This window comes from Zonotrichia albicollis, chromosome Z (assembly GCF_047830755.1).
Source record: "Zonotrichia albicollis isolate bZonAlb1 chromosome Z, bZonAlb1.hap1, whole genome shotgun sequence".
NCBI classification, from domain to species: Eukaryota; Metazoa; Chordata; class Aves; order Passeriformes; family Passerellidae; genus Zonotrichia; species Zonotrichia albicollis.
In genome coordinates, this window is record NC_133860.1 from 56,632,364 (window position 1) to 56,659,867 (window position 27,504).

At 39.1% G+C, this 27,504-nt stretch overlaps 1 protein-coding gene across 9 annotated transcripts in view; it reads left to right on the forward strand.

Annotated features, from left to right (window-relative positions):
- Window positions 1–27,504, forward strand: part of AOPEP (aminopeptidase O (putative)) — a 185,570-nt gene that overhangs the window by 148,279 nt on the left and 9,787 nt on the right. For all 9 annotated transcript variants that reach the window (XR_003381046.2, XR_012578253.1, XM_026795184.2 and 6 more), the window contains one exon: window positions 12,623–12,739. Coding sequence is in view for 7 of the 9 variants with exons in the window: in XM_026795184.2 (XP_026650985.2) it covers window positions 12,623–12,739 (117 nt within the window). In the remaining 2 variants the exon portion in view is untranslated. The remainder of the gene's footprint in view (window positions 1–12,622; window positions 12,740–27,504) is intronic.

Genomic DNA, 27,504 nt, shown 5'->3' on the forward strand with positions numbered 1-27,504 from the left:
TTTGAGGTATATTCAATGGATTATGTTAAAGCATGGGGGGGGAAAACTGCACAACAACTTAAATCTCTACTGCTTAATTTGAAAGAAAAGGGAGAAATGCTTTAGGTTTGGGGGTTTTTTTAAGACAGAACTATGAAGGGTTATTTTTGCCAGTGGAAAGTATTCCTTAATCATGGCTGTTTGCTCTATGTTACCATAGCTTTCCTAATTTTGAGGACTTCCAAATGTCATTAGACTCAAAGTAATCAACTGTCAAGTTTTCATTTTTAAAAATAGGAGTTCAGTGATAAGAGATTTGTCTTAAATCAGTAAGACACCTTGGAAATTTTATTTGGAAAAATAAGAATAAAAATAGTATTTTTACAATCTTTTATAAACTGAGAACTTTAATATGAAGATTCTCTCTGGAGAGAAATTTTTATAGTGAAGTTATAAACACCTGAGAACTGCAGTTTATAATGGAAACTTAAGGTCTGTTTTTGCTGCAGCAGCACACATGTTTCTAAAATGAAAGAGACTGACATAGTTAGAAGAAAAGAGCTGGTAGAGCAGCTGCTTGCCTTTCTTTCTTAAGAACAAGACCCATACTGAACAAATATTTTGCTTGTACATTGGAATAGGTTGCCTTTCAGTATTCAAAAACATTCATTACTTGTGATAAATTATGTTTAAATGATTGTTATCCAGTCATTTCTTAACTTAGAGTGGGATTGCACTGTTTAAAACTTTTATATGAGTAACTTACATAGCAGTGCAGGTTCTTGCTAAAGCCAGCTTTCAGTCAACTGTAGATAAGATTATGAATTACTGTTGAAGTACTGCACTTAGTGGTTATCCAGCCATTTGTACTATAAATAATACTCTGCTGCTGTACAGTTGGCCCACTGCTCCCTGGCATTATCTGCTTGATTATTTTCACATTTCTCTGTAAATTCAGTGATAAAGAAGTGCTGGTCTTATTCTTCTTCCTAGAAAAAATAATCCCTTGAAGCTAATGGGAGCTCTCCTTGCATAAGAAGTATGTAATGAGCCCATAGGTCAGCAAATTTTATAGGTATCCTTCTTGGCAATCAGTATTCTTTCTTCCCCCTCCTTTCCTGAGGTGGAAGAGGTAGAAATGAAATAGCATGCAGCCTTGGAATTAAGTAAGTGAATGCTGTTTGTTGGAGGGTAGGCTGCCCCGCTGTCAATAGCAGTGAGTGTCTCGAATCTGCCTTTGAGACCTGTTTGCCAGGAGGTGCTGCTGTAGCCCGTCCTGGTTTCTCCAGGTCCATAAACAAGGGCTGAAGTAGGGCATAAAATATCTGGAGTGGAATCCAAAAATGCACGGGGATGGAGCATGGATTGCTCTCTGTTTAACATGTTTTACATCCTTTTTCTAAGGAGAAAGGTAATATTGAAAGGAATGGCAGTAAACGGTTTCTCTGCACGTTTGTAGAATAAAAATTACCAACTTTGTCTGGGTGTTTTGCGTAAGGATTTATTTTAATTTTTATGCAACAACTGATTTTACCATTGCTTTCTCAGTCATTTGTAAAGCATTAGAAATGTTCATGGAAAATTATTGATGGAAAATATGGTAGAAAATCTCTATTTGAAAATGCCGAACATAGGACCCTTTTTGATTTCAGCATGAAAACTTGCCTTTGTCCCTGCTTCTGGAAATCAAGTTGCAGGTTTTTATGTTAAATGATTCCTAGTACTCTTATTTTATGCTGAATGATTCCTAATACTCTGCAATGTGATGCATAAACCTAATGGATGGAGGGCATGAAATCAAGTTTTTTTAAGCACTTCACTGAATCTTCCTTACAGATACATAAAAAACAACCAAACAACCAAACCAAGGAAAAAAAAACCTTAAAACACCACCACCACTGTTTGGAGACAGGTAAAAAAATTGTTAAATTATTATTTGAGTGTATATACTTACATGCATATACAAGTATTATAAATCAGCATAAAAAGTTGCATGCAATTAATATGTTTAAAGCCTCTAGTTTTACCCTTTCTGTGAGACTGTGTTTATAAGGAGGTTTATGCCTTAAATGTCATATTTTTATTATTACTCCTTTATCAGCTTAGTAGTTACTTAGTATGTCTAAAATATTTTTCTGTTCCTGTCATGTTTTCATAAAATCAACACACATTTCTATAATCACAAAATGTACTAATTTTCGGGATTTTTTTGAAAGAGAGCTGTTCAGAGGCTAGTGTTTTGATGCAATTCTGTTAAATTGAATAGAGTTCCCCCACAAAGCTATATTTATGAATCAAAACCCAAATCTCTTGTAAAGATCCAAAAGTCGTTATTAATGTTGTGTCAATATGTGAAACTATTGAGTAGTACATGAGATGAAATAGCTCCTGATAGCTTTTAATGATTCACCTATCATCCTAGACATTACAAAAGGTCTCATCTGAAAAACATGAGCAGAGTGTAGCACTTACCACGTTTTAAACTAATTTTATCTGATAATTACTTCTGAAAACATTAGTATTTCAACTAATTTCTTGGGTTTGGTTTGCTTTTTTTTTAAAGTTCTGTTCCTGCATGCACTAATGGTGTGCAAATGCTGTCTCAAGCCACTTGCATTCGTTCAAGCTAAAAAATCCATAAGTCAAACTGCAGTTTGGAAAAGTTCATGTCCAGCAAGTTTGAGCTTGGATTATTTTTATACATAGTTTTAATGCTTCTGTATAGGAGAAATATAGATTTTGAAATACAGATTTTGAAAGAGAAAATTTGGCAGTGACATCCTTGCTTGTAATTGTAATGTCTTTCTGCATAGCACGGGCATAATAACCATGTTGTGCAACACTTGTTCTCATATCATTTAAGGGGTTGATTTTGGGTTTTTTTCCAGTGTTAGTTGTCTTTTGCAACAATTTAAATTAAAACCTTATCCATATTTTTAAAATCAGCAATAAAAAGCAGTGGGATACACTTCTGTTCTGTTGTGATATCACACTCATCATAATAGGATTTGAGTAGCCTTCACAAAAGTATTAAGCAGTTAACTTTTGTCATGTATTTCATTGTCTTATCCTCTGCTCCTGGGGAGGGCTGTATGCAGTGAAGCATTTTGTTTCAAAAAGGGTTTTTTGGGAGGTAGAAGTGGTGGCTTTTTTTTTTTTTTTCCTTTAAGTACACTTTGCTATGTATTTGTAGTAGAGCAGGCAAAACTGAGAAACTTGACCTGCATCTGGAGTGAGAGGTTGTGATGCTTGTGACCACTCTTAGGCGACAGTGCCAGTTTTGGGACAACTCATTGAAAAGATCAGGTGCCTTTTCAAGAAGTTGATGTGCTTTGAGTGGAGAATTGTGAAGTGGAGGAAGTGCCTGGCTGTGATCTTTGGGCAGCAATCTGCAGTAGCTGCCTCAGAGTCATCAGTGTAGTCTGCAGTGGTTGATTTTATGGATATTGGTGGGAAACACAAAACACTTGAAAACCAGGCAACCATACACAATCTGTGTTGCTAGTCATGGTGCAGTGTTCAGTGCCAGTTATCTTCTAAAGTGCCAAAAGCTTTCTTTTGGGATGATGAGGCAATTGGGCTGAGAAGTGACACCAGCTGTGGAACTAGGTGACTTTCCACCACAGCAAAAGGAGTTCTTTCAGACAACGGATAGTTTTAGTCATGGCCATTGTGAGACCTTAGTTAAAAGAATTCTAGAAGCTGATGGTAGTGGCTTGGCATCTCTGCATCTTTGATCAATGGGGACAGTTTCATGACTGCAAATTCCATATACTGCTTTTCTAGGTTCCCAGCAGCACCTATTCTTAGGTTTAGACTGTTAGAAATACGTGTGTTTTAAGGTTGTCCATGATTAAGACTTTCTTGGTGGTATGTGTGTATTTCTGAAACTGGAGTTGTCTCAGTCTGGTCAATTGCATTCTCAACAAATGAAAAAAAAACCCAAGACTGACACCCAAAACAACAACCAACAAGCAAACAATAAAAGCACTCTAAAAGAAAAAGGGATCAAATGTGTGTGGTGTATTGAAAAATTGTTGTGAGTATGCACAGGCTGTGTTGGACACACAGTCCACCAGAGCCAGATTTCAGAAAAGAAAGGAAATATGGATCTGGAAATGCACTTTATCTACAAATGTTAAAAGATACAGGGCACAATTAAATATGAAAGCCTTCATTATCTGTTGTTCTGAAATCAGAAAGAGTAGAAAAGAAAATCAATTATTGTGGATTCCAATAGTAAAGGGTTAAGAGATGGAAGTGCAGGTTCCCATCTGTCCTTTAATGCTTTCGTCCAGGAAGGCTTGAGACATTGTTAGTGCTTTATGATGAATCTCAGACAGCCCTCCCTGAAGTGGTGGTGTATCCTGCAGCCCCAGCATGAGCTGAGTGGAATTGATAAAACTTCCTTCAGCACAGCCATAGTGAAAGCTTTGAAGACAAAGAAAAGTTATTTTCTCTCCCTTTCTTTAGGTCCTTTCTCTGAATTCCAGCTGTATGGGGCATCTAGTAGATACTAGATCTAGTACTTTTGTACTTGATTTACCAGAAAGGATTGTGTTCTGGTAAAGAAGCTGAGATTTTCCCAAGAGCTGACCACACCATAAGAGAGCTGGAAAACCTGTAGTGAGTTCCTTGAAGATAATCCTAGCTGAACTCTGGGCATTGACTGAGTCTTGCTTTGGTAGGTATAGGCAGAACGAATTTCTGTGCCAGGAATGGCCAAATGTGTACCAAACTTTCAAGGAAAAGGATTATACTTCTTCAAGCTGGCCCTTGCTCAGTTCTATTGTAAGAATATTTCATTCTGAAGAAGTATCTTAACGTCCTGAATTAGTTTCCAGAGATGGGATTTTTCATTTTCAGTGCTGGGTGATGAGGTTTACTTGCCCAGTAATTTGCTAGAAAAATTAGTTAATTTCTTAGATTCTCAGGTTTTTGTCTTTTTCTTCTAGTACTTAGAATGAGAAGAATAAAGGAAATCTGTTTGCATGCTGAGGGTGTTCTCACTGACAGTTGTGGCTCATATTCCATCGTAATCTTCTGTCACTTTCTTTTAATGTCTCAGAGGCTGCTTGGTAGCCAGGTGGTTTCAGAGGATGTAGGTGTTGGTCATACAAGGTGAAATGGTTTATACTGCCACTGATCAGCTTAAGCACGTGATTTGGAGCATTGAGACCCACACTGTTTTGGGTGGACAAATTAGGAGGCAGATACTTGCACTTCCAGCATCTGTTACAATGTGTGTATGAAATCTTTACACCAATTGCCAATTCCACCAATTCATAGAAAAGACTACCAAGATTTGGTGGTCTTTTCTATGAATCTTCTAATAGGTAATAGTCAAAGAATCTGGAAAATAAAACAAATATTCTTCTTGGCTTTGTTCTTTGCAGTTAGATGAGAAGTTCGCTGAACCAGCAGTGCCTCTGCTGGGTGTGGTGTTAGATGAGAAAAGGTGGCCTAAATGCCAGCTGCTCACAGGTGGTGAGCACTAACCACAGGGCTGATATTCTGATCATTCCTCTGCACTGCTGGGGACTCCTGAGATCGAGTGAAGGGATGACTGAAGATCTTGCTGTTGCCAGTGTCAGCAACAACAAAAGCTTTGGTTTGTGTCACAGTAATGCTGTCTGTGAAGTGTGTTTTGAGATGTGGAATTTGGCTTTCTGTGTCAATTTTCTCTTGGTGTGGCCATTTCATCTGAAAGCAGGAGCAGCACATCCTGGAAGCATCATAGTAACTGCCAGGGCTGGTAATCTGCATAGAATAGAGAATGTGTAGCCTATTATGCTTGAAAGGGAATTATTGTGCTTGAGGGCAAAGTTACAGTGAAATGTTTCTTTGAGAAAGCTAAGGTTGAGAAAAGCACTGCATAACCTGACTGAACCTGTAGCGGAAGACACCTGTTTTTCATTTTGCTGGCTCAGTAGAATTTTAGATCATGAAGGTTTAATCATTTTTGACATTTCAGTGCATTTATGTTAGATTGCAGATGCTGAATTTCTTTGTAATGGATCTTCTCTCCACAAAGTAAATTATGGGAAAATACTTCATACCAAAGCCTAAGAAAAAGTTCCAGTTCATGGACTGGTAGCAGTGGCTGGCCTTTTAATAATATTACCAGTAATGTGTAACCAGAATATCAGACACAGAACATAAAACAGCAATTTGTGTCCTTCATTCAGCAGTGTTTTCATATTTACTGCCAGAACAAACCAAATGTTTTAGTACCAAACCTTTGTGTTTTAGTATGTATTGGCCTTAAAATTATTCCTGACAGAGCTTATCTGCTTTCAGAAAACAGCCTTAATTTTGATATTATAAGGAGGAAAGTAACTGGGAACAAAGTGCCAGTGCAATTGTTTATTAAATAAATTGGTCTGTGTCATTTTTATGTTCTACTAGTAAGAAGTAGGTGATGCCAGATATGAATGTCCCAGAAAAAGCATTTTGAATTATAACACAAGTGAAATGTTGATCAACTTGTTGAAATTATTACTTTTTGAAATAAGGCTTTTTGAAGCAAAGTTCATGGGAATGTCTTTTTCATTATAATTATCAGGTACAGTTCCTGGTTTGTGTTTTTAAAATAGTTGTTTTCAAAAATGAATTGCTGAGCATAGAAAGAGCCAACTGAACAGATACAGATAAACCACACACAGTGGGAAGAGATATCATACAAGTGCAGTTCATAAGTAGATGAGAATATGTTACAGACTGAGATATTTTGCTTTTAAATATAGTGAGGACTAGTTGTCTTTCATAAACATTGAAAGAGGAGCTGACTTTTCATCAAGGGAGAAGTCAAATAAACTGGCCAGAATGAAGTTGAGCAGAGCTGTCTTTTTCACTACGTGCTTGTGAAATTTTGTCAGCCTGTGGCAAAGATGGGCTTTATTTTGCAAGCCAGTTCAAAGCATATTTCAGCTGCAGAATACATTCCCCCCTGCATATTAATCAAACAGCAGACTAGTTCTTTCAGAGTTAAACTCTTTTCACTAGTATATTGCACTACAGTACTTAACAATTGTAAATGTGGATATTTTTAATTGATATTTATTTATATGCTAGTTGATATGAATATATTTTAGCCCTTGAAGGGGTGTGTGGGGGTGGAAACATACCTTGTGTTCATTTAAAAGAAGTCACTGTGCTGATCAGCATCTGAAGAATATTGAGATAAACAATGAAAACATCTGGCTAAAAACATGGTTGAGTAAACAGTGCTTTTTTGAATTTTCAAACTACCAATTTGCTTAACAGTTTGAGGAATAAGGGGATTTGTTCTACAACACTTTTATTTAGTTGCAGCCTGCAGAAGAAAGCATTCAAGGCAGTGGGGGAGAGTTTATAAAATGAGATGCATTCGCAGATTTGTTTGACCATGTGAAGTAAAAGTGCAGAGATGATCTGGACCTAAAAATCCTGTCTCCTGGACTAGTAGCATTGCTTTCTTGACTGCAGTTTATGAGGAGATTGAACAGGCTGCACAAGGTTGAGTCAGTCTCTCTGGAGGTATTTAAAAAAACATGTAGACTTGGTGCTTAGGGACATAGTTTAATGGTCAACATTGCAGTGCTGGGTTAGTGGTTGAACTCCGTGATATTAGAGGTTTTTTCCAACCTAAATGATTCTGTGATCAATTTTTTTCTGAAGGGAACTATTCACAACTGAACTGTGGAGTGGGGGTTTTCCCTTTCTTTCCTAAGAGGGGAGTGGGAAGGAATTTGGTTTGACTTGGGAAAACATTGTAAATATATAAATGAAAATACCTTCTGTGTTTTTGGGGATAGGACACAAGATTATCTTCCACCAAGTACAGGAGAAATATACTTATGTGTGCCTTAAAAACTTTAAACATTTCTGTGTAATTTTCAAAGACCAAATTGCTTTAGTTCTCTATAAGGCCTTGTTTTTCTTGTATTTCAGCCAGCGTTTTCCAGTGCACAGTAGTGATTTTTTTTTCCTTTTCCCCCCTGTTTTTTGCTCAGTGTAAACAGTTCCTTGCTGTGGTTACACAGACAAATATAGCAGAGAACCCTCTTCTCAGAGAAGATTCTCCCTGTGCATTTTTTAACCATTTTTGGGAAGAATTGATCTATTTGTGCATGCGAGAGAGGGAGGCAGTAGCTGTAAATTGAAGTGACATCATATATATTACTCCCATTGATCCGCTTTTAGACTAGAGCCAGGATAAAAGGAAATGGCATCAGGGAGGAAGTATGCTCATTTAGGCGCAGATCCCAGTGTGATAATGGAGTAATAATAGAAATCACGCCACTGTCAATCGGTTGCTGCATTAGTCTGAGGCAGATTTTCCCTCCAAGGAGGCTTTCAATGACTTCATTCAAGTGCAGGCAGGAGCAAATGGGATATTCAACATACCAGCTGTACAACTTTAGTGATTTGTGTCCTGGTGGAGGGGTGCAGTGCAAGTGCTGGTGCTGTGGATCAACTCAAGTAGATATATATGTGTCACATTTCATGGCTGAAAGGTCAGTAGTCAAATGTTTCAGTGGCAATTTTTTTCCTAGTATAAAGGGTGAATCGTGCATTTATTGTGTTTGTTAATTTAGGAATTGATAAATACTCTCTTTTGTGTGGGTGGTCTTCGGGGATGTGAGATCGATGACCTCTGTAGCTGCTATACCATATCTCTGAAGGGGAAAGATTTGTTTTCTTTGTGCTTTTTACAGATTAGGGGTTGTACTTTGAAAATTCATAGTTTTGTTCAAAGATTATTTGTAGAAGACCTTTCAAACCTACTAATCTAATAAGATACTCTTGTAACACAGTATAATGGCTTAAGTGTTTTGTGTACTGATATGAATAAAATACAGGGCATGCTTTTCTTACTTCCAAGAGATTTAGTATACAGTGAATATCAGTTATATTTTCAATTTGTTTATGATTTCTTTATTTCTTTCATCTTGCATTTTTTAAATACGGAGCCAGTTTTAATATTCCCTATCATTTACAGTTTGTTTTAAGGGTAATAGCCTCTTTACTGGAGTTGCCACATCAGATAACTTAGGGGAAGCAGAGAACAAATGGTTGTTTAGTGGCAGGACAAAGTGAACTCTTTCAGAAGGCTGAAGAGTTGGAGGAGAAGTCTTACAGTCTTAAGGGCAAGATAATATATACAGTGCTGGGATACAGCTTTACAGAGGGGATGATGTTTAATTACATGGGACATGACAGGTAACCTCTAGTGTGCTCGATCACAACATATTCATTTATATCCTCTTTATAGTGTCCATAGTCACAGCTGGGGGAGGGCCAGCCCTGAAAAAAGTAATATGATTTCCATGCAGCAGGCATAGGTTGGGCAGGAACTATCTACTTTACAGTATAAATAGATGCTGTTGCAGCAGTTTGACGTAATGAAAACTATTTCTTGATCCTTGCCACATTTCCTGATTGAAACAATCTGCTTTCATAATTGCATATGTTTGAACATTTTGATTGTGTATTCTCTATTCTAGTTCAGAGTATGAGGGGGTTATTTTTATTTTATTTTATGAGGAGCACTGAAATTTTGTATTTACGGTGTTATGGCTGTTTTCGGAATGTTTTCAGCCTGAAGACACAACTTGAGAGTGTGATGATTGTCCTGCTGTAACTTGCTGTATCTGTGTTGTGTACTTTTCTGTGGGTGTTAGATATTCAATATGCATTCACAGAATATGAGTTGTTGTAAAGGAAAGTGGTTATACAGTTCTTGAAAAGAAATTTGCATTTAGGTCTCTACAGTATTTATGTTTAGATAGCACTTAAGGCAAGGACCTCTTTGTATTAAGCATGAGGCAAACAAATTGAAAATTGACAACATGCACCCCAAACAATTCTCCTGGTATGAAAGATGGAAAGTAACAGGTGGGCAGGACAAATAAGGATGGTGGTAGGAAAACAAAAAACAGTGAGAGGGGGGTTTCTGAGAGAAAATTCAAGTGCAATTTTTGAAGCTTATTTATAACCATTAAAAGACTGCTTTGGTGAGAATGATATTCATATTGTTGTGTGTGGGGAAAAGAAAACGTCTGCATCCCTGAATTAATTTTGTAGCTCTGGTTGCAATTTTCTGTCTCTTGGCCTAAGTTAGGGTTTTAAAGCAGAGTCTCTTTTATTGAAAGGAAAGGTTAAAAGGGTAGATGGGAACGTTCCTCCTTTTCTGTCAGAAACAAGTCGGAGAACAGACTGTGATAGCGGTGCGCAGTAGTGCCTCTGCAGGGAGAGGTCTGCCCGCCAGCGCTCCCCTGCCAGCGCCCGCCCTCTCTGCCGGTGTTCACTGGCTCCTGCCTTGGACTCTGACTAATCCATGAGATAGAAACTGGTATGGAAGGTGCCATCTTGGGCACCTGCAACGTGGGAAAACAGCAGAAGCCATGGTCTTATTCATAGAATCATAGCAGATGCTCAGTTTGAAGGGGCCCACAAGGATCATCGAGTCCAATACCTGGCCTTGTACAGGACACTTCAGTAATCACGCCATATGCCTGACAGCATTGTCCAAACACTTCATGCACTCTTGGTTTTGTTTTTTTGTTTGTTTTATTGGGGTTTTGTTTTTTTGTTTTGCTGACTCTCAGAGTTTAGCCAGTAATTCTGAAAAAACTTAGCCATGATGCAGTACTAGACAGATGTAAATTCAGGGCATGGCTGCTACTCTGCAGTTGCTCTTTTGTTGGCTTCTGTAATGCTGCCTTAAACAATAGCTTTTCGTGGGTGAATCTGTGTAGCAATTATACTGCAGATACATTATAAAATACTCAGCTGTTCTATGTACCTACATATTCAAGCAACTGTTCTATAGCTTCTGCAAATTAAGTATTGTTCCTCTGTCTTTTTAGTTAACAGTGAAAACTGTCTAGATCAGAAGTTACCTTTCTTTGTGTGGTGTTCTGCAACATTTTGTATTTTATTAATGTTCAGAATTAATTGCTTTTCCAAGTAGAGTCACTTCCCAGAAACTTTGCCTGTTTTCTTTTTTAACTTGTCTCACCAACCCCCGGCAGCTGCTATTAGACTTCATAAGTATTTAAGCTGCCATTTTACTAGTTGTCCTGAAATGAAATATTCAATATTTAAAATATTGAATATTAAATATTGTCCACTTTTAAAAATACCATGTGATTGGTAGGCTTTGGTATTACTTACAAAATATTTCACTAAGTGCTAGTAAGATGTGGGATATTTTCAATCTTCAGGAATACAACTTTACCAATAAAAAATGGAAAGAAATCAAAATGCAAAGAAACCAAAGCATTACCATTATAGAGATGCCCTTTCCTCTTTATTCTGATTTAGATACTAGTCTAAACGGGAAGAAAATGACATGTTGCTAAATTAGTTATTAATGTAGATATTTTACAGATTAAGACTTATCAGAAGATCCTGGGTATCTTCATGGACTCAGATATCTAAGATCAGAAGTCTGGTCTTGTTCAGTGCACATAAACAGCCCTGGCTGTGGGATGTGTTGTTGGAAGAGGCGTTGCCTATAGCTGACTTCTTTTCATCCTTGCTTAGTGCGTTGTCTCAGCAAAGCAGACATGGGCAAGACAGCGAGGTGGTAAGAGAAAATCACCAAATGTGGTGAAAGCTGGGAGTACTGTCAAAGCAGCAGGATGTCTTTTTTATTAGTCTGTCTCAAGAACATTAGAAGTGAGCAGGATTGGTTTCTTTTTGTATGCAAAAGCTTTACTGACATTCTTTTGCCTTTCCCCTTCCTCCCCTGGTGCCCTGCAATGATGAATAGTGGGGAAAGTTTTGGGACATAAAACAAACTTCTGACTGATCACCTTGGAGCCTGAATTTCCAAGAGATGTTTCCTGGCAGCTGGTGCAATTTCTCTCTGAGCTCTGTTTGAATTATTTATTTGTTCATCCAATAAGCCTATTAAACAGAGCACTTAAGCACTGGCTACAACAGAATCTTATGCTTTTTTTTTTTTAGATTAAATTAGATTCCAGTTCAAAATGATAGGCCCATGAGTCAAGAAACTAACTGAAACTACTGAATATATATCTGTGTGTAGATGCTGTACTGTGTGTGCCACAAATACAACATTCATGAATATTTCCCATGAAAGGATGGATGGTTTGTGATTCATTGCACTAAAATATGCCTCAGAATGTGTTTTTACAACAGTTGTTTGGTGGGTCACTTATTTGTGTGGTGTTTCTTTGTTCAGTGTAAACAAATCATTCAAATGCTTGTATATCAGATAAAAACACCACTCTAAAAATTATACGTTCATATGCCTCATTGATTTCTCAAATTATACACTGTAAATTATTCTCTCTTCAAACCCAAACAAAATAAAATTACTTATTTTATACATTCCATAAAAATCTTACTCATCAAGCCATGATTCTATTTCAATAAGACAAGCATGTTTTAGATCTGACCTAACCATAGCAATGGAAACCATGAGAAATGAGTCGTAGCACAGTCTTCCAGAACACAGACACATAAACCCTGAGGTTTTTCAGAAACCAGCTAGAGATCCAAGTTGTATTTAAAGCACATGCTGGAAGTACACAGGTTACCACAATCTTGTCCTCTTTAGTTTGTTTCCATTAACATTGCTCAGCCAGTAGAGATCTTCATTCACACATGGCATTTATTTTGCTTTTAGCTTCTCCCTGACCAGCTGGTCTTACTTCTGGAGTTCCTCTTGGAGGAGAAGACATTGTGTCCTAGAATACTGCAGTGCTTAGAGAGAACATACCAGCTCCAGGAGCAAGATGCTGAGGTAAGTAATGTAAAAATAAATCTCTCTAATGTATGCCACTGTGTTATTGACTAGGAAAAGCAGTGTTCCACTAGGAACCAGGCTCACTACAGAGTTTTTTTCTTTTTTTTCATGTCTGAATCTGAAATTGAATGATCCTAACTCCAGTATTGTTGCATCTTCATGTGCCATAGTAACTCAGTGTTTCTCTGTATTTGTGTAGGTAGGTTCAGGTGTGTTTTGCATACTGTGGTAGTGAAATACAGCACAACCCAGATGTCCAAACTATTTTACATGTACCTTAGGCAGCACATTTGTTCAAGTGTTAAATTTTTTACTATGTTTATCTGTGTAGTGGAGCCTAGTTTGTTTTTGTTGAGATATTGTCTCCAAATGTAATCATGTCTGTTATAGTCTAAAATTATTTTTCTCCATTGTCAGCTCATATTGTTCCTCTTTGCATGCTCCAAAGTCTCACTCAGGATTTAGGAAAGTTAGCTTTCCAGAGAGACTACAGTGTTTTCCGGTTTGGGGCCTTAATTTAATGTTTTTCGCACTTGCTTCTGCTAAGTACTGGTGACTTTAATAGCCCCTAAGGAAAACACTGTAGTCTCATAAAAATGATATGTAATATCATAAAGGGTGGCATCCCTGCTCCAAAGTGCTTTATATCTTTGGGAGGCAAACCAGTAAATCTTTATTACCATGTGCAGAGAGGACTCTTTTAAGTCCTATGGTTTTCTTGAGCTGGGAGAGTTCTGAAAATTAATGCAGAAGTGGTGGCCGAAAGCACCCTTGTAAACAGCCTTTTCTTCAAGTATGTAGTATTCAGGAGGAGGTAAGAAAGTCAGAAATGAACATAAAGGAGTCTAGAGATGTGTGTGTGTTTATGTGTGTGTGTATATATATATATATATGTATATATATATATATATGTATATATATATATATATATGTATGTAGGTAGGTATAAATAAGGGTTAATTATGATGTAGCATACGACTAAGCTACTGTGCAATGAAGGAATATGGTGAACTTAACATTTGGGACCTGTTTATTTAAAAACTATCTTGCAGTAGGTTGCAGAAAGCTTGACTTACCCTGTTATTCTTGGAACTTTGTGGCAATTATTAGAATTGAAGGAGAGATCAAAATCTGTCTTATTACTCTTACGGCTGAAGTTGCTGTGTGGATGCTTGGAAAGACTCAGAAATCCAAACCTTTAGGTAAAGATTGATAAAACAGATATCTACCTTTTTCTCAGAAAAAGATAAACAAAAAAAGAGCAACATTTCAATTGCTGCTATTTTTTGCACCTTTTTACTTTTTGTTGATACTGTTTTCCAAATGCCAGATTTATTTTTCATTAGTACTTGAACCAACATTTCTTTTTATAGGTATTAGAATATATTTTAATCACATCTGAATACCAGTGAAATGTCAGAAGTTCTATTATGGGAAGAGGAATTAACAGGGACATAGATCAAAGCAATAGCTGTGTTGTTGTTGCTGTTTCATGACTATGAATTATAAGCACCAGGCCACAACCTTCAGTTTTTCAGTGTTTTCCTTCATTTCACTTTCATGCTTTCTTTTTTCCTTGCAGTGTTAATTTAAAAGTACGCAAATAATCTATCAGAATGTTTTTGTGAAAAACCTCCTCAAACCATCAAGATTAGGACCTCTGTGAAATTAACATAATCTCAATTTTATTTTACAAGGTGAAACCAAGGGTTTAGCAGACAACTCACTTGGAAGTACACCTAAGATAACATTAGCATTAGTATTTTACCAGTCATCAGATTCCAGGCACCTACAGTCTTTTAAAGGGAACCAGCTCCCATGGCCTCACCTAGTCTGAGAAACAGACTATTTGGGCCTCATTTCTTGTATGTGCGCAGGGGATTTTTGTTGTTGTGACCCTGGGGCAAAGAACTGCAGTCTGAGCCTGTTCTTGTCTAGATTAAATTTGTGGATACACAAATCACTTCTAGTGATCCTGCTGTATTACTGGAGTTCAAGTGTTCTCAGTAGCTAAACATCAGAAATGGATTATTAAAAATAAAAACATTAAAAACTTGCATGCAGGTCAATAAAAAGAAACCTCTCAGTGTTAGAGGGTTTATTCCAGGATTTTTGGAAGTGAGGTTGTCAGCTGTGTCCCATCTAGCAGCAAAAAGTTAAGAAATAAACTTGTTTCCTTATTTTTGAAAAGTAGCATTTAAATTCACAATCATCTTCGAGTAGGGATAAGCAATGATATGGCAAATAGTGTGAGAGGCTACATACACAAAGGAGTTTGGTTTTTTTTATGTATTTTCACAAATTTTAGTCTTAAAATTTGTACATAATAATTTTGAAGATTATTGCTGGGGGTCCATCTGTCCTGCACAAGTACAGCATGGAAAGTCCTTGCCTGGAATGTAAAGGTTGATCTCTGTTGAAGAGATCTCTGCACCTGCTCAGTGCAGTTCCTTTCTTCTCAAATTAGGCTTCAATGCAGATACATAGGCTCAATGTCTATCTTCCTACTTGAACGGACATTTGAATGCATCTTTTAACAAACAAAAGTAAATCACAGGTTAATCTCAGTGACTGCTGTTTTTTTGCAGTCTCTGTTGGCTTTTTGTTTTCTTCTTCTCTCTGATCTTCAGGGCTTTGAGGGTGCCCCCCCCCGAAAGGTTTTGTGGTGGTTCGAGCTCACCCAGTGGAAGCCAAATGTCCGGTTTATCTCCCCCGAAAGGTTGTGGTGGTGGAGCCCAGCCAGGGACCGCCAAATGTCCGGTTTATCTCCCCCGAAAGGTTGTGGTGGTGGAGCCCACCCAGGGACGCCAAATGTCCGGTTTATCTCGGCTGTTTGAGGGGCCTGGAAGGCCCGGGGTGGCCTTGGGGCAGCCCGCGTATCGAAGGACGAGAAGAGGCTTCAGTTCTTCTTTCTGGTTTTATGTTTATTAACTGTTTATCTAAAAGATGTTCTTTCAGCCGAACAGAGATCTGCTCAGCAGTCAGCCATGGGCACACTGTCTGCCCTCCCGGGCAGGCACGTATCTTTATACCCCTTGTTACGTATACAATATTTATCATTTTTCCCCAATACCATCTATTCTTATAACTCAGTGTACTCTTAGTAATAACCAATCCAAAGGTGCCACCGTGGCCACAGAAGACGGAGGAGAGGAGGAAGAAGAAGGAGGACAGGACACACCCCAATTCCTCCATCTTACTCCTCTAAACCCCCCTGTACATAAATCCTAAACCCTGTGTCTCACCCTCTAATTAGCTAATCTTTTCACCATTCACCCTGGTGAAGCCCTCATCCTTGTCGTCTCCTGTGTAGGACTAAAGTCCAGCTACCAGACACTTCTGGCAACATTCCAGGAGTCCCGAGCCCCCCCAGGGTCTCGGTGGCTCAGCATCTCAGGACTGAGATCTTGAGATCCGACAGGTTAAGTAACATATTTGCCATTCATAATGTCTAACTTTGGAGCCACAAGAGCCAGAACTGTGAATGGCTTAATCACATTCCAGATAGGTCTGCCCCTAGTGAGAGAGAGAGAGGCTGCCAAGAGAGGCTTGTAGGGCATCTGCCAAATTTCATAATTTGTGACTCCTTTCCACTTTTTGCAGTCCACTTCTGTAACAAATAATTATTTCATTTTCCATTTATTCCTCAAACCTTGGAACATCTGAGAAGACACAAAACTACAAGTTTGTTTTCAAAAGATTAAATTCATTGATCTGAGATGTTTGAATTGAGCATATCCAAGAGATCTTTGTTTTAAAAGCAGTAAAGGTTACAAAGTTTAACACCATTTTCCGTTCTTGTCTCTGTGCCTTCAGCCCATTGTGGCTCAGCCAAGTAGTGTCAGACAAGTGGGAAGCAATTGGATTGTGTCCTCAATTTTCTCTTCCTGTTCCCCCTGTCTTGTTGTGCTGCTTCCCACTACGTAACAAAATAACTCATGCGCAGGCTACATCTCCATGACATACCACATCCTGCATTGAAGAGAAGCATTATAGAAGCTGGCTGTATTTTGAACATGACAAAGTCCAGCTGTAAGTTCAGCTGGCTGAGGAGAAATGGGATATGTTATAAAGCAGCAGCTACAGTTGCCACCAGACCGCACAGTGGGATAATAAAATTTAAAGTGGGTCTGCTGTTGTTTTTGTTTTGTTTCTTTCCAAAGTGCTGTTCTAGACAGCTGTTTCATTTATTCAATATCTAGCATCTGGCAGAATGTGAAGAGTTGGTCTACATGGAAAGTTTTGGGTGTCTGGTATTTTTTAAAATCAGTCTGACCTTGATGACATCTCTTCTGATATGACAGTGCAATCTTATCTCATTTGAGTAAGCTATTGAGAACTTTCATATAAATAAAGTGGAGTAAATAATTTACAAAAGACAGCACTATGAGATCTGAGTTAACAGTCAATGAATCTCTTAGCCCTCTCATTACTCCCATTATTTCTATTTTTCATTTGGCCAAAGGCCTGTGACTTGTGGGCACACAAGGACACAGAATGGCTGAGTAACCTGCAAAATAATGAAAAATGTGACAGGAAGAAGATCACAGCCATAGGAGAAGAACAGTGGGTGTGACACTTTCAGTCCTATTTAAGACTTGGTGATATTTCTGCAAGTGTGTTTTACTTGTTGATGAATTATCTAAGAAGTGGTGATAAAAAGTACAGAATGTGGATGGAGCAGAAATATTTATGGTGTACTTCCCCAGATTTTTCACTGTAGAGTTAGCTTTCCTTTCTTTCCTACTGCAGATATCACTTTTTTCTTGCCTGCACGGCATATGGAAAGTTGCTTTGTTGTGTTTCCTTGTCTCAGCAAGCAGATTGAAATGCTCTTCACTTATATAATGCTTTCCCTGTATTTGGGATCATAATGTGATATATTTTGGGGAGAGAAGAGAAACTAGAACTCTTTCTGCTGTAAATGTGAGTAAAATGAGTTAAGATCATAATATCGTCAGTCATGTGGGTGGCATAAAGCTGTTCTCACACAAGTACTTCATTGTGCATGAGGTCTGCCTGTGTGACCAAGGCTGTAAAGTGATGGCATCTTATTTCACGACAGAAATGCACACAAACCATCTAAGGTGCTTGACATCCTACAAGTGGTGAGAATTCTGTTATGGCAAAATAACTGTGGTTCATTGATCTTTTCTAGCCTGTGAAAAGCTGGCAGATGTGGAAGTACAAATGAATTTTTGTAATTTCCCATCTGATGGTGACTGTGTTGAGCTGAGCACATTCTCAGGTTGCATAATTCAGCTGTCCTGCAGATTGAGGATGGGCATTGTTTGAAGGCACGCTTATGGAACAGAGCTCTGTGGACAGCACCATAAAACCGGGTGGGAAAAGGGAACTGCTTGGGCAAGGTCAGTGCACACTTGAAGAAGGCACTTGGTGAGCTTTACTTTCAGCACAAACACAGGGCCAGTCCTCCCTTGGGGCAGGGACTCGGAAGCAGTGTTCAGCTTTTGAGTGCAGTTAGTAATGTATTGCAAATACCTCCACAGGCTTGCCAGTCCTTCCTGACTCAGCTGTGTAGCAGCAGGTAGGCACGTTTCAGATAGTGGCATTGCAACCACAGGGAGAGAACCACAGTTCTTTTCCTTAACTGATGTCATTGTTGGTATGAAGCACCAAATCAGAAGATAAAAAAGGTGACAGCTTGAGCTGATGACGCTATTACAGGGCATTGCTTTCTAGTGATTTTTTTTCTGCAAGAGTAAAAACAGTTTCTGTACTTATTTTGTATTTAAATATACAGGTTATTACACAGTTTCAGCTCAAGTCAGGAGGAGATGTGTTATTTTGGATAAGACAGTATGTTTTGCAGGACTTAGAAATCTGCTGTGAAAATTTACCAGGAGTGCAAAATAAATTTCACCTGTCTTTTTCTTTCTGAATGTTTTAGTTAAAGCATTATTGTGCCGCTAGACATAAGTATGGTTACATTGAATAATTTTTTATTTGCAATTGAATTGCAGTTAGCACATCAGGAGGAACCTGATACAAGTAATCTAGAAAAGTATAATAAGGAACCTAGAAAAGGCTCTGTAGATGAGTCAGTCTGCAGGGTAGGTTTGTTTCTGGCATAAATCATATTTGAGGTTTGTACACCCAGCTATTACTTTTCATTAAATGGAAAAGAAAGAAGAAATATATGTTTTCACAAAGGGAAATCTCTTTACTATTATCGGTCTGATGCTTTTCACACACATCCTCACAGAAATACTATTTTTTCCCTGCTCTACTTCTACTTCCTTATGCAAATCCTTGCAAATATATCTCTGTCATAGAAAGCCTTTCCCATTTTCACTAGAAAAAGGGCTAATTTCATGGTACATTATAGACTGTCCTTTTTGCTGATAGGTGTGTTGACTGAAGCCACAGCCACTTGCATCATGTCCTCTGTGATCTTGAAAAAATTTCAGTCTTCACTATGTTTCATGTTCTTGTTCATGTTACATCTAAATGCAATTTGCAGGCTCTTTGGCACAGACAGTATTGGCATTGATATTGGTTAAGATAGTTTTTCAAAAGCGTGCATTTGCAGGAGTTGGATCTTTTCCCAGTGAAAGGAGCTTAGAAAAGGGTAGCTTTTAGGAAGGTGGCACTTGCTTCCCAAAGATGAGGTCCAAAATTCAAAGCTAAGAAAATTGGTACAAGATGAGGGAAAAACGCTTCCAGTGACAGCCATGGAAGTCTTCCCATGAGACTCACTCTGGCTCATGTGCCTATTGTGACTGAGTGGATGTGTTGAGATGAATTTGTAAGACTGGCTGAAGGATAATCTCAAGTAGCTATTATTTGGGTTTGTTTTGTTTCCACATGCAAAGTAGGGGGGCTTTTCCAGCCACTTGAGAAGAACAGAAAGTCCCTCCATCAGCATTTGCTGAAGGGTATGATCAGAACACGGGATTTGTGGAGCACTGGAAATAGCTTTCCACCAGTCAGCACTCCTAGTCCCACACCCCTCCAGGAGCCAACAGCAACATGTTTTTTCCAAATTATCTCAGTGGCTGCTGGTGGCATGAGCAGGAGTTTTTGTGCCCTGACTGCTGCCATTACTGTTCACTTATCACCTGATTCTTCTAACCAGTTTTGAACTTAATTTTCTCTGTGTTGCAGTCCAGAAACTTAGCACAAGTTGGAAAGCAGAGGAGCTGATGGTAGGAAGGAACCAAATATGCAACTAGGTTAGTTTGGCATTTTTTTACTGCTTTTCCAAAGAATCTGTGGAGGAAGGGGTTGGAGATAATTTTGTGTCCTATTGTCCCACAAGGAGAATGAAGTAGAGTCCTCTGGGCTTCTGAACTCAGTCCTAAAGGTTTTCTGAATTGGATGCAATTGTTCTCCATAAAGTTTTACTCAATATTTCTTTGTCGGGCAGTATAAACCTGATGCTGTAATACAAACCACCAGCCTTTGTTATGAAATTTAAAAAGTTATTTTATTTGCATATATATGATAGCACTGGCATGGTGCCTTTGACAAGGAGGGGGTACTTCTAAAATGCAAACAAAATCCCCTAGCTGTCAGTACTAGGGATGTTCCTCTGAGGTTTGCTTTCTTTGGCAGGTTTTTTGGTTGGCTTGTTTTGGTTTTTAATTCTGAAAAAAATCTGAAAATATTTTTATTTAAATTAAACCTTTTTTGAGACTTCATCCAAATAGCTTGTCTAATACTTCTCATTCCTGTTTGAAGGCTGACTGCAGATGCAGGGTATGCCTGAATAGGACCACAATTTGGAAACAATCTTCTGTGCCCTGTGAGGTCTAAATACTTCAAGAAGCAGGACAATTCAAAGGTGCAGATTCTGATATAATTTCTTAACTATGCAGATATGATTCCATCACTGAGTCACTGACTTAATAACATGTGGGTAAAGTCTGCTGTCCTACTTTCAACCCTTGTGCCAGTTGGAGTTGCAGTGTTCTGAGAAAGAAGAGAAATTTTGTTGTGTTTTGTGTGGTGTAAGCATTGTCCTAAGCAACAGCCATCACTGTATTCCAGCAGCAGGGAATAAAAGAAGTGGAGAAGATGACTAAAAAATGTCAAACACAGAAAAATCGAAATGCTCTCATTGCATGAATGAGCATATTTCTTCTGATTTTATAAAATCAATGCATTTTTCACTTAAGAATTTTTGCTGGGCATTGAAAAGGAAGAATAAGAGTGATGCAAAAGGTCTTTGTCTTTGGAGTAAAAATCTTGTATGTAATTATTCTGAAACTGGAAATCCAGGTTTTAAGCAATGGGAGATTAGAAGGATGTGAGCATGGACTGAGTAGACTGACTGTGACCTAAGTTATGGAAAAAAGAGGCAGCTACATTGTTCATTGCTTGGAATTTGAGTCTTATTTTCGTATGGAGTTCCAGATTCTGTCTATGACAGTAATCTTGCCTGGAAATAACAAATGTTTTGACCACAGTCACTGTGGGAGACCAAAGATAAAAGGTTTTTTGCCTCTAGCTACAAGACAGATGAGGTAAAAGCAGAGGGATAAGAGAGAGGGCATTAGGCAAAGGGAGTAGCTTACTGTTGCCTTGATACTTACAGCAGCCTTTCCTTTTGCTGAACAGGAGATATAATTTAATAATAATTGATAACAGACTGCTGGTGTGCTGATCTCAAACTCTTCAGAGTTTAATTTCTACATCAGATGTATATGTTTATGTGCTTTTTTCCCACTATAAGTTTGGATTTATAAGTTCAGCATGCTTTTATGTGCATATATAAATAATCTGTGTTGAAACACATATGCAGACACTATATGGATAAAAATTATAAGCAGACTCTATCTGGAGACAGCCAGAAGAGACAGTGGTAATGAGAAGTGTTTTAATTGCTTGCTATGGTGATAAAAATTTCTGCTGATTCCAGAGATACTGTTGGGATAGTGGCAGCTTCAGACTGAAAGGGGGTGGGCGTAGACTAGCTGTTAGGAAGATATTCTTTACTGTGAGGGTGGTGAGGCACTGGAACAGGTTTCCCAGAGAAGCTGTGGATGCCCCATCCCTGGCTGTGTTCAAGGTCAGGTAGGATAAAGCTCTGAGCAACCTGGTTTAGTGAAAGGTCTCCCTGCCACTGGTGGTGTTGGAATGAGATATCTTTAAGGTCTCTTCCAGCCCAACCCATTCTATGTTCTGTCACAATCTAGCCATTATTGTAGATAGGTGTTTCAGTAGGCTGTCAGAGGGAATGTGGATGGGGCTGTATCTGAGATGGCAGACAGTTGTGTTGCTGCGTTTTGGCAAAAGTGTCCATTTGGATGTGAACATGTGCTGCAGCCAAGCTTACCTTCCTGAAGGCATGAGTCTTGTCCCTGCAGTACCCCTCTGATGTTGGCTGTATCTTAGGCTGGGACCTGGTTTTCCCTCCCCTCCCTCTGAGGTGCAGGATATCCTGACCCCCAGCACCCTCTCCATACTCACCCTCAGACTTCACACATGCAGCCATCCTCACCAGAGCACCCTGCTGGGGAAGGAAGGAGCAAGAACTGAGAGCAGGCAAGGTGGCACAAGCATTGTTTCTGTCACCAGCCAGAAGGCAGCCTTGCTCCTGAGAGCTGGCAGCACCACAGCAAAGTGAAGCTCAGCACACATCTCCAGTCAAATTGTTGAAAAGGCAGATGGTGGCGTCTTTTCTGCCATCTTCATCATGCTGCAAGCTGTGAATGGCACTGGTGCTCCAGCATGCTGAGCAGGCAATAGTGAAAATGCAGGCAAAGGCCTTTGGTTCCAGTATAAATTGTATCTTATGTTTTAAATTGTCTTGTTTTTTAAAACCTTTGTTTTTGAAATTAAGTGAGTTAAGATGCTGTGTTAAACATTTCCTTACCTTACATGCACTATCATATAGGAGCTGCTCTCCGCAGCGTGGGGACAGTGGCAGCACAAATGTGCAAGTTGTGAGAAAAGCCTTCAGGCACCATGTCAATGTGGTCTCCCAGACAGTGCTGTTGAAGCTGTCACACTGCTTTGCTGCTGGTGGCCTTTTCCTCATCTAACTGTTCTCCGGGTCATTTTCCTATAATCACTTTGTTGGTTTGCTAGAGACCATCCTCTTTTGTATCCATCTCCTGTTAGACAGGGTAAGGAGGAGCAGGCTGAAGAGCATTGAGATTACACAATTAGGCATCCCAACCAAGCCTCTTATTCACAGTGACAGCTTTGACATCAGAAGAGAGACAGCCAGTGCCACCTTTGAAAAAGGATTAGACATGGTTTCTTAGTCTCTTGCCTTTTCTGACTTCTTTTGGAAACTTTTTTTTTCTACCAACACAGCTGTCCTTGATCACAGATGGGGCCCACATAGGGAGAAGAGTGTCTGGTTTGTAATTGGGAGCTCTCTGCTGTAAGCCTGAAGTGGGGGGAAAAATAGCATTTGTCTTCTCCAAACCAGTCCTCAGCATTTGCTGCATTGCCAAGAGTGAATCCTCTCCTGAAGTGCTATCCTATCCTTTGGTTGCTGTGCCTTTTTGATCACAGCAAGGTTGCCTGCTGCTCTGCCTGGGCTTTCTGAAGCAGCATGTTTTGTGATTTCTGGCTTCTGTTTGGTCAGGTAGAAAAGAGCCTCTGTGCTGGCTGTGGGAAAGATACAGGTTTTATTTCCAGGTGGAAGTGGAGTCATGTTCACAGCCTGTGGAAGCTGATGAGGTTGCTCATGAGCAAGGCTCTGGTACTATATAAACTTCTTAACATCTTGTTAGCTAGAACTGTGTGACTGCCAGAACAGGAGCTTGTGGTTGGAGCAGAGGAGAAAGGTCAGGAAGGAAATACATGCCCCTAACTTACATTTATAAATGTGAGAAGGCTCAAGTGGGCCCCTGCTGCTGCTTGAGGCTTGCACAGCAGTGGAAGCATGCTGCCTGGCCCATGGGCACACTAACACAGGTACAGGTTCAAATGCTGCCAGCTGCCCCACACTCTGCCATTGACCAAGCAACAGAATTTGCCTTTCAGACCTTGATTGTGCCACATTTTTCTCTTCTAATACTAAATATAGGCAGTTGCTGCATGAGCTCTACCCACAGCCCTTCATCAGTGCTGTTAAAGGAGGAGATGGGACTTACATGTCTTTCTCCATTTTTTCTAGCACCCTTCATATGTGCAATTGCTAGATCTCTGCAGAAGTACAAATCAGAAGAAGAATTAATTACAGGAGTAGAATATTGCTACCAATATTGCCAAAATCTAATATCTGATATTCTGCTAAAATTAGCTTTTAAGTGACTTTTTAGTGATCAGCTCATACTACAGGTTTTAAATTATTTTAGACCTCTACATAGTCCTCCTCAAAATTACAATTAGCTCCTGACAAAGTTTTGATCTGCCAGCTCATTACTGCCTTAGGGTTTCCTGAACGACCATGCTTTTTTTTCTGTTTTGCTGGGGTGTCAGTGGGCTGAGATACTCATGCAGTGCTGCACAGCAGGAAGGGAGGTTGTCCAGAGGGGCAGGAATGGCATGTACAATCGCTTGTACAACCTGGAGCTGCTTTTACAATCAGTGATGTCAAATGCAGAGCATGGTGGAGCTCCATGAGCTCAATCTGCCTCAGGTCCAGCTACTGAACTGTGGTTCATTCTAGTACTCAAATAAAATAGCCATTTTAAAAATTAGAAATGTTATCATCATTTTGGCCGTAGCTCTGGAAAATTAAGGGTTTTATACTGAAACGGAGCGTTGCACTGTGAGAAACAGCATTAACTGAACCCTGAAGCCATGAGGATCACAGGGAGAAAAATTGCCTTAAAGATTGCTGCTGCTGTGGTGCTGTATCTGGCCTTTAGATTCTTTGGGCTCTGCAGTACTGTCAGAGCAAGCGCAACAAGACCTGAGAGAAAACTTAGGCTGTGAAGAGTCCAGTTTTTAGTCTAAAACAAAACTAATTTAAGCTGATAGATGGCTTCTTTACTCAGTCTCCTCACAAACTCTTGGCAAACACAATAATCACAATTACAGAATCCTTGTAAAAATGATGAATCCATTCTGCTTGCATCCAGTAGGTTTTTGGCTCTTTGAGTACACTCTTTCAGATTGCCAAACTGATTGTCTCTCAACACAATTGTAACACAAAAAGCTGGTTCATTCCTCCTGGTGAGCTGCCTCAGCATCCCTCACTTGCACAAGTTTCAATGAAATCAAATTCACCTTTAAAGTCTGTGTGTACTGTGACATAAAAGATAGAAGTGCCCACTTGAAATTCAGACTATATAGAATGAAAAGCCACTGGTGTATCAAAGAATAACTATTTCAGCTAAGATAGAGGGGGAAAAGGGTCATTAAATGCCCTGTAAAATTGGCAATTCTTAAATTGCAATTCTTCCATGCTAAACAACTGTAAAATCTGGTTTTTAGTTCAAATATTTTCTGGCAACATTTATTCCTTAATTAGGTAGGCAAATGATCTAATATTTGAGTCCAATTTATTTGTAGATAGGAAGAGACTGGCAATAAATGCTTTCAGATGGAACAGAGCAGCATTCAGGTGCACTGGAATGCTTCTTTATTGTTAATTAAAATTAATCTGTTGTAGCATAACTTGGTTATTTCAAAAAATTCTCTATTTTTTCCTCTGTGAATTAAACTGGAGTCTGACCTCTGAAACTCTTTAATTAACATTTAAGACTCAAGTTGTTAAAATAATTTTTTCAATAGAGTCTCAACCTGTATTTGGTAAAGATCACAGATGCCCCATACCTTTAATAAAGGTTCCACTTTTCTGGACAATAGTTCTTACTCTATTTCAAATTATCACATTCTTTAAGATCTTTTAAGTACATTGGTTTTGTTTTGTCATTTAGATTTGTTGTCTTATGGCGCCTTTTAAATTGGATCCAGCTATTAGCAAAGTGTACTAATTTTCCCTGAGGCTAGACTCCCATTCTGCAAACCAAAAGCTTAGTAAAGTCTAACTTTTTTTCTCCCTTTAATAAAGGCATGGTTTAAATTACTTGTTTGGTAAATCTTATGGGTAGACCTCAGAAGTATTTTTTTTTTTTTGCTTGTATGCAACTCTGAGAATTGGACTTAGTTATCCTTAAGGGTTCCTTCCAACTTAGCTGTGATTCTGTGAGATTCTGTGATTCATGTGAGGAAAGGCCAAAGAATTGAGTTTGTTCAGCCTGGTGAAGAGAAGGAGTGTCCTAATTGCAGCCATCTTGTACCTGAAGGGAGCCTGTGAGAAAGATGAAGGGGGACTGTTTGCAAGAGTATATAGTGACAGGACAAGGGAGAATGGCTTGAAACTGAGGGTAGCCTTAGATTAGATATTTGAAAAACTTCTGTACTCTGGAAGTGGATAGATGCTGGAACAGGTTTCCCATAGAAATTTCCCCTTGTGTGGAAATTGCCCCATCCAAGACCAAGGCTGCATGGGGCATTGAGCTACCTGATCTAGTGGAAAGTATCCCTGCCATGGCAGGAAGGTTGAAACTACATCATTCTTAAAGTCCTTTTAAACAGATTCCATTCTATGATTCTGTGATTGTGTGGGCCAGGGGAGAATAACATGGATTAGGCAAAAGAATTTATCACCTGGGTCAGAAACAATAAGTATCTCTTTATTTTAAGACATGTTCAAAATATATTTTAATTTTTTTTTCTCAGTTATGTATGTCACTGGGAGCTTTTCTTTTGAACGTCAAGCCATCTATTTGGTACTTTACACAGCTTTAGTCTGTCAGCTTCAAGCACTGTCTCCCAAAAGGTCTTGGCCCAGGTTGTTAAAGGGACTGCCTTAGAGCTGGATTATTAGAATATTTTATGTAATTTTTCCCCCCTCAAATAATCTCATGCAGCAGCTTGCATTGTCTGAAAACAGAGCAAGCAAAATTTTGCTCTTCATATCTTCCATTGAGCTATCTAAATGCAGGTATTTTTGAGTTACAAATAATATTGTGCAATACTGTGTATTTTTCTTAAAATTAAATTAAAAGATATTATGAGGTTCCTGGAATTCTTTGTATATGCTGCTGCTCCCATGTTTGGGACTCTGCTGTCTGGCAGTAGCATCCCTTCATTATGTTTCCTGTAGGTATGTGCCAATGCTTTAGATCTCAATGTTGTTGGTACTTGTGAAAATTAAATTTTGTACCTGAGACATTGAGTCTCTCTGTCTTCATGTTACTGGACCATGCCTCAGAAATACACTACTAATATGAGTATTGCATTGCAAAACACACAGTTACAAACTTCATTTAGCTTGAAAACCTGGCAGTGGAGAGGCCTCCCCCATCTCCAAAAGCAGGGTGGGAAGACAAAGCAATTTCCAAGCAATGAGGGTCCATCCACAAGGAGCCTGAGGCGTCAGCAGGCCTCCATCACTCCTCTGACCTACTTTTCCCCATCCTTGGGAGTGCCAGCCATCAGTCCTGGACTCGGGAGGACAGCTCTCACCCTGGTATTGCAGGCTCCAAAAACAAATTTCAATTCCAGTATCAGCATGTGGGTCCTTGCAGCTGCCAAACCAATAAGAGTGTGGGTGGGTGAGCAGTTAAAGGTGTTGCTTCAGATCCAGCAAAGTCCTCTGTGCTTTCTGCCAGCAATAACAGGATGGATTGCTGTAAATTACTTCTCAGGTTTAGTTTATATTGTTTATGGTGTAACCAGCCAAAAGGACATATGCTGTGAATCTCTGAACTGTAGAAGAGCACAGGGAAACATACAGAGAGAAAACTGCAAGAGAACTAATGAATTCTTATTTTTGCCACTGAATGTTTGCTCCTGGGAGGAAAAGAAAAGCCAAGAAGAGCATG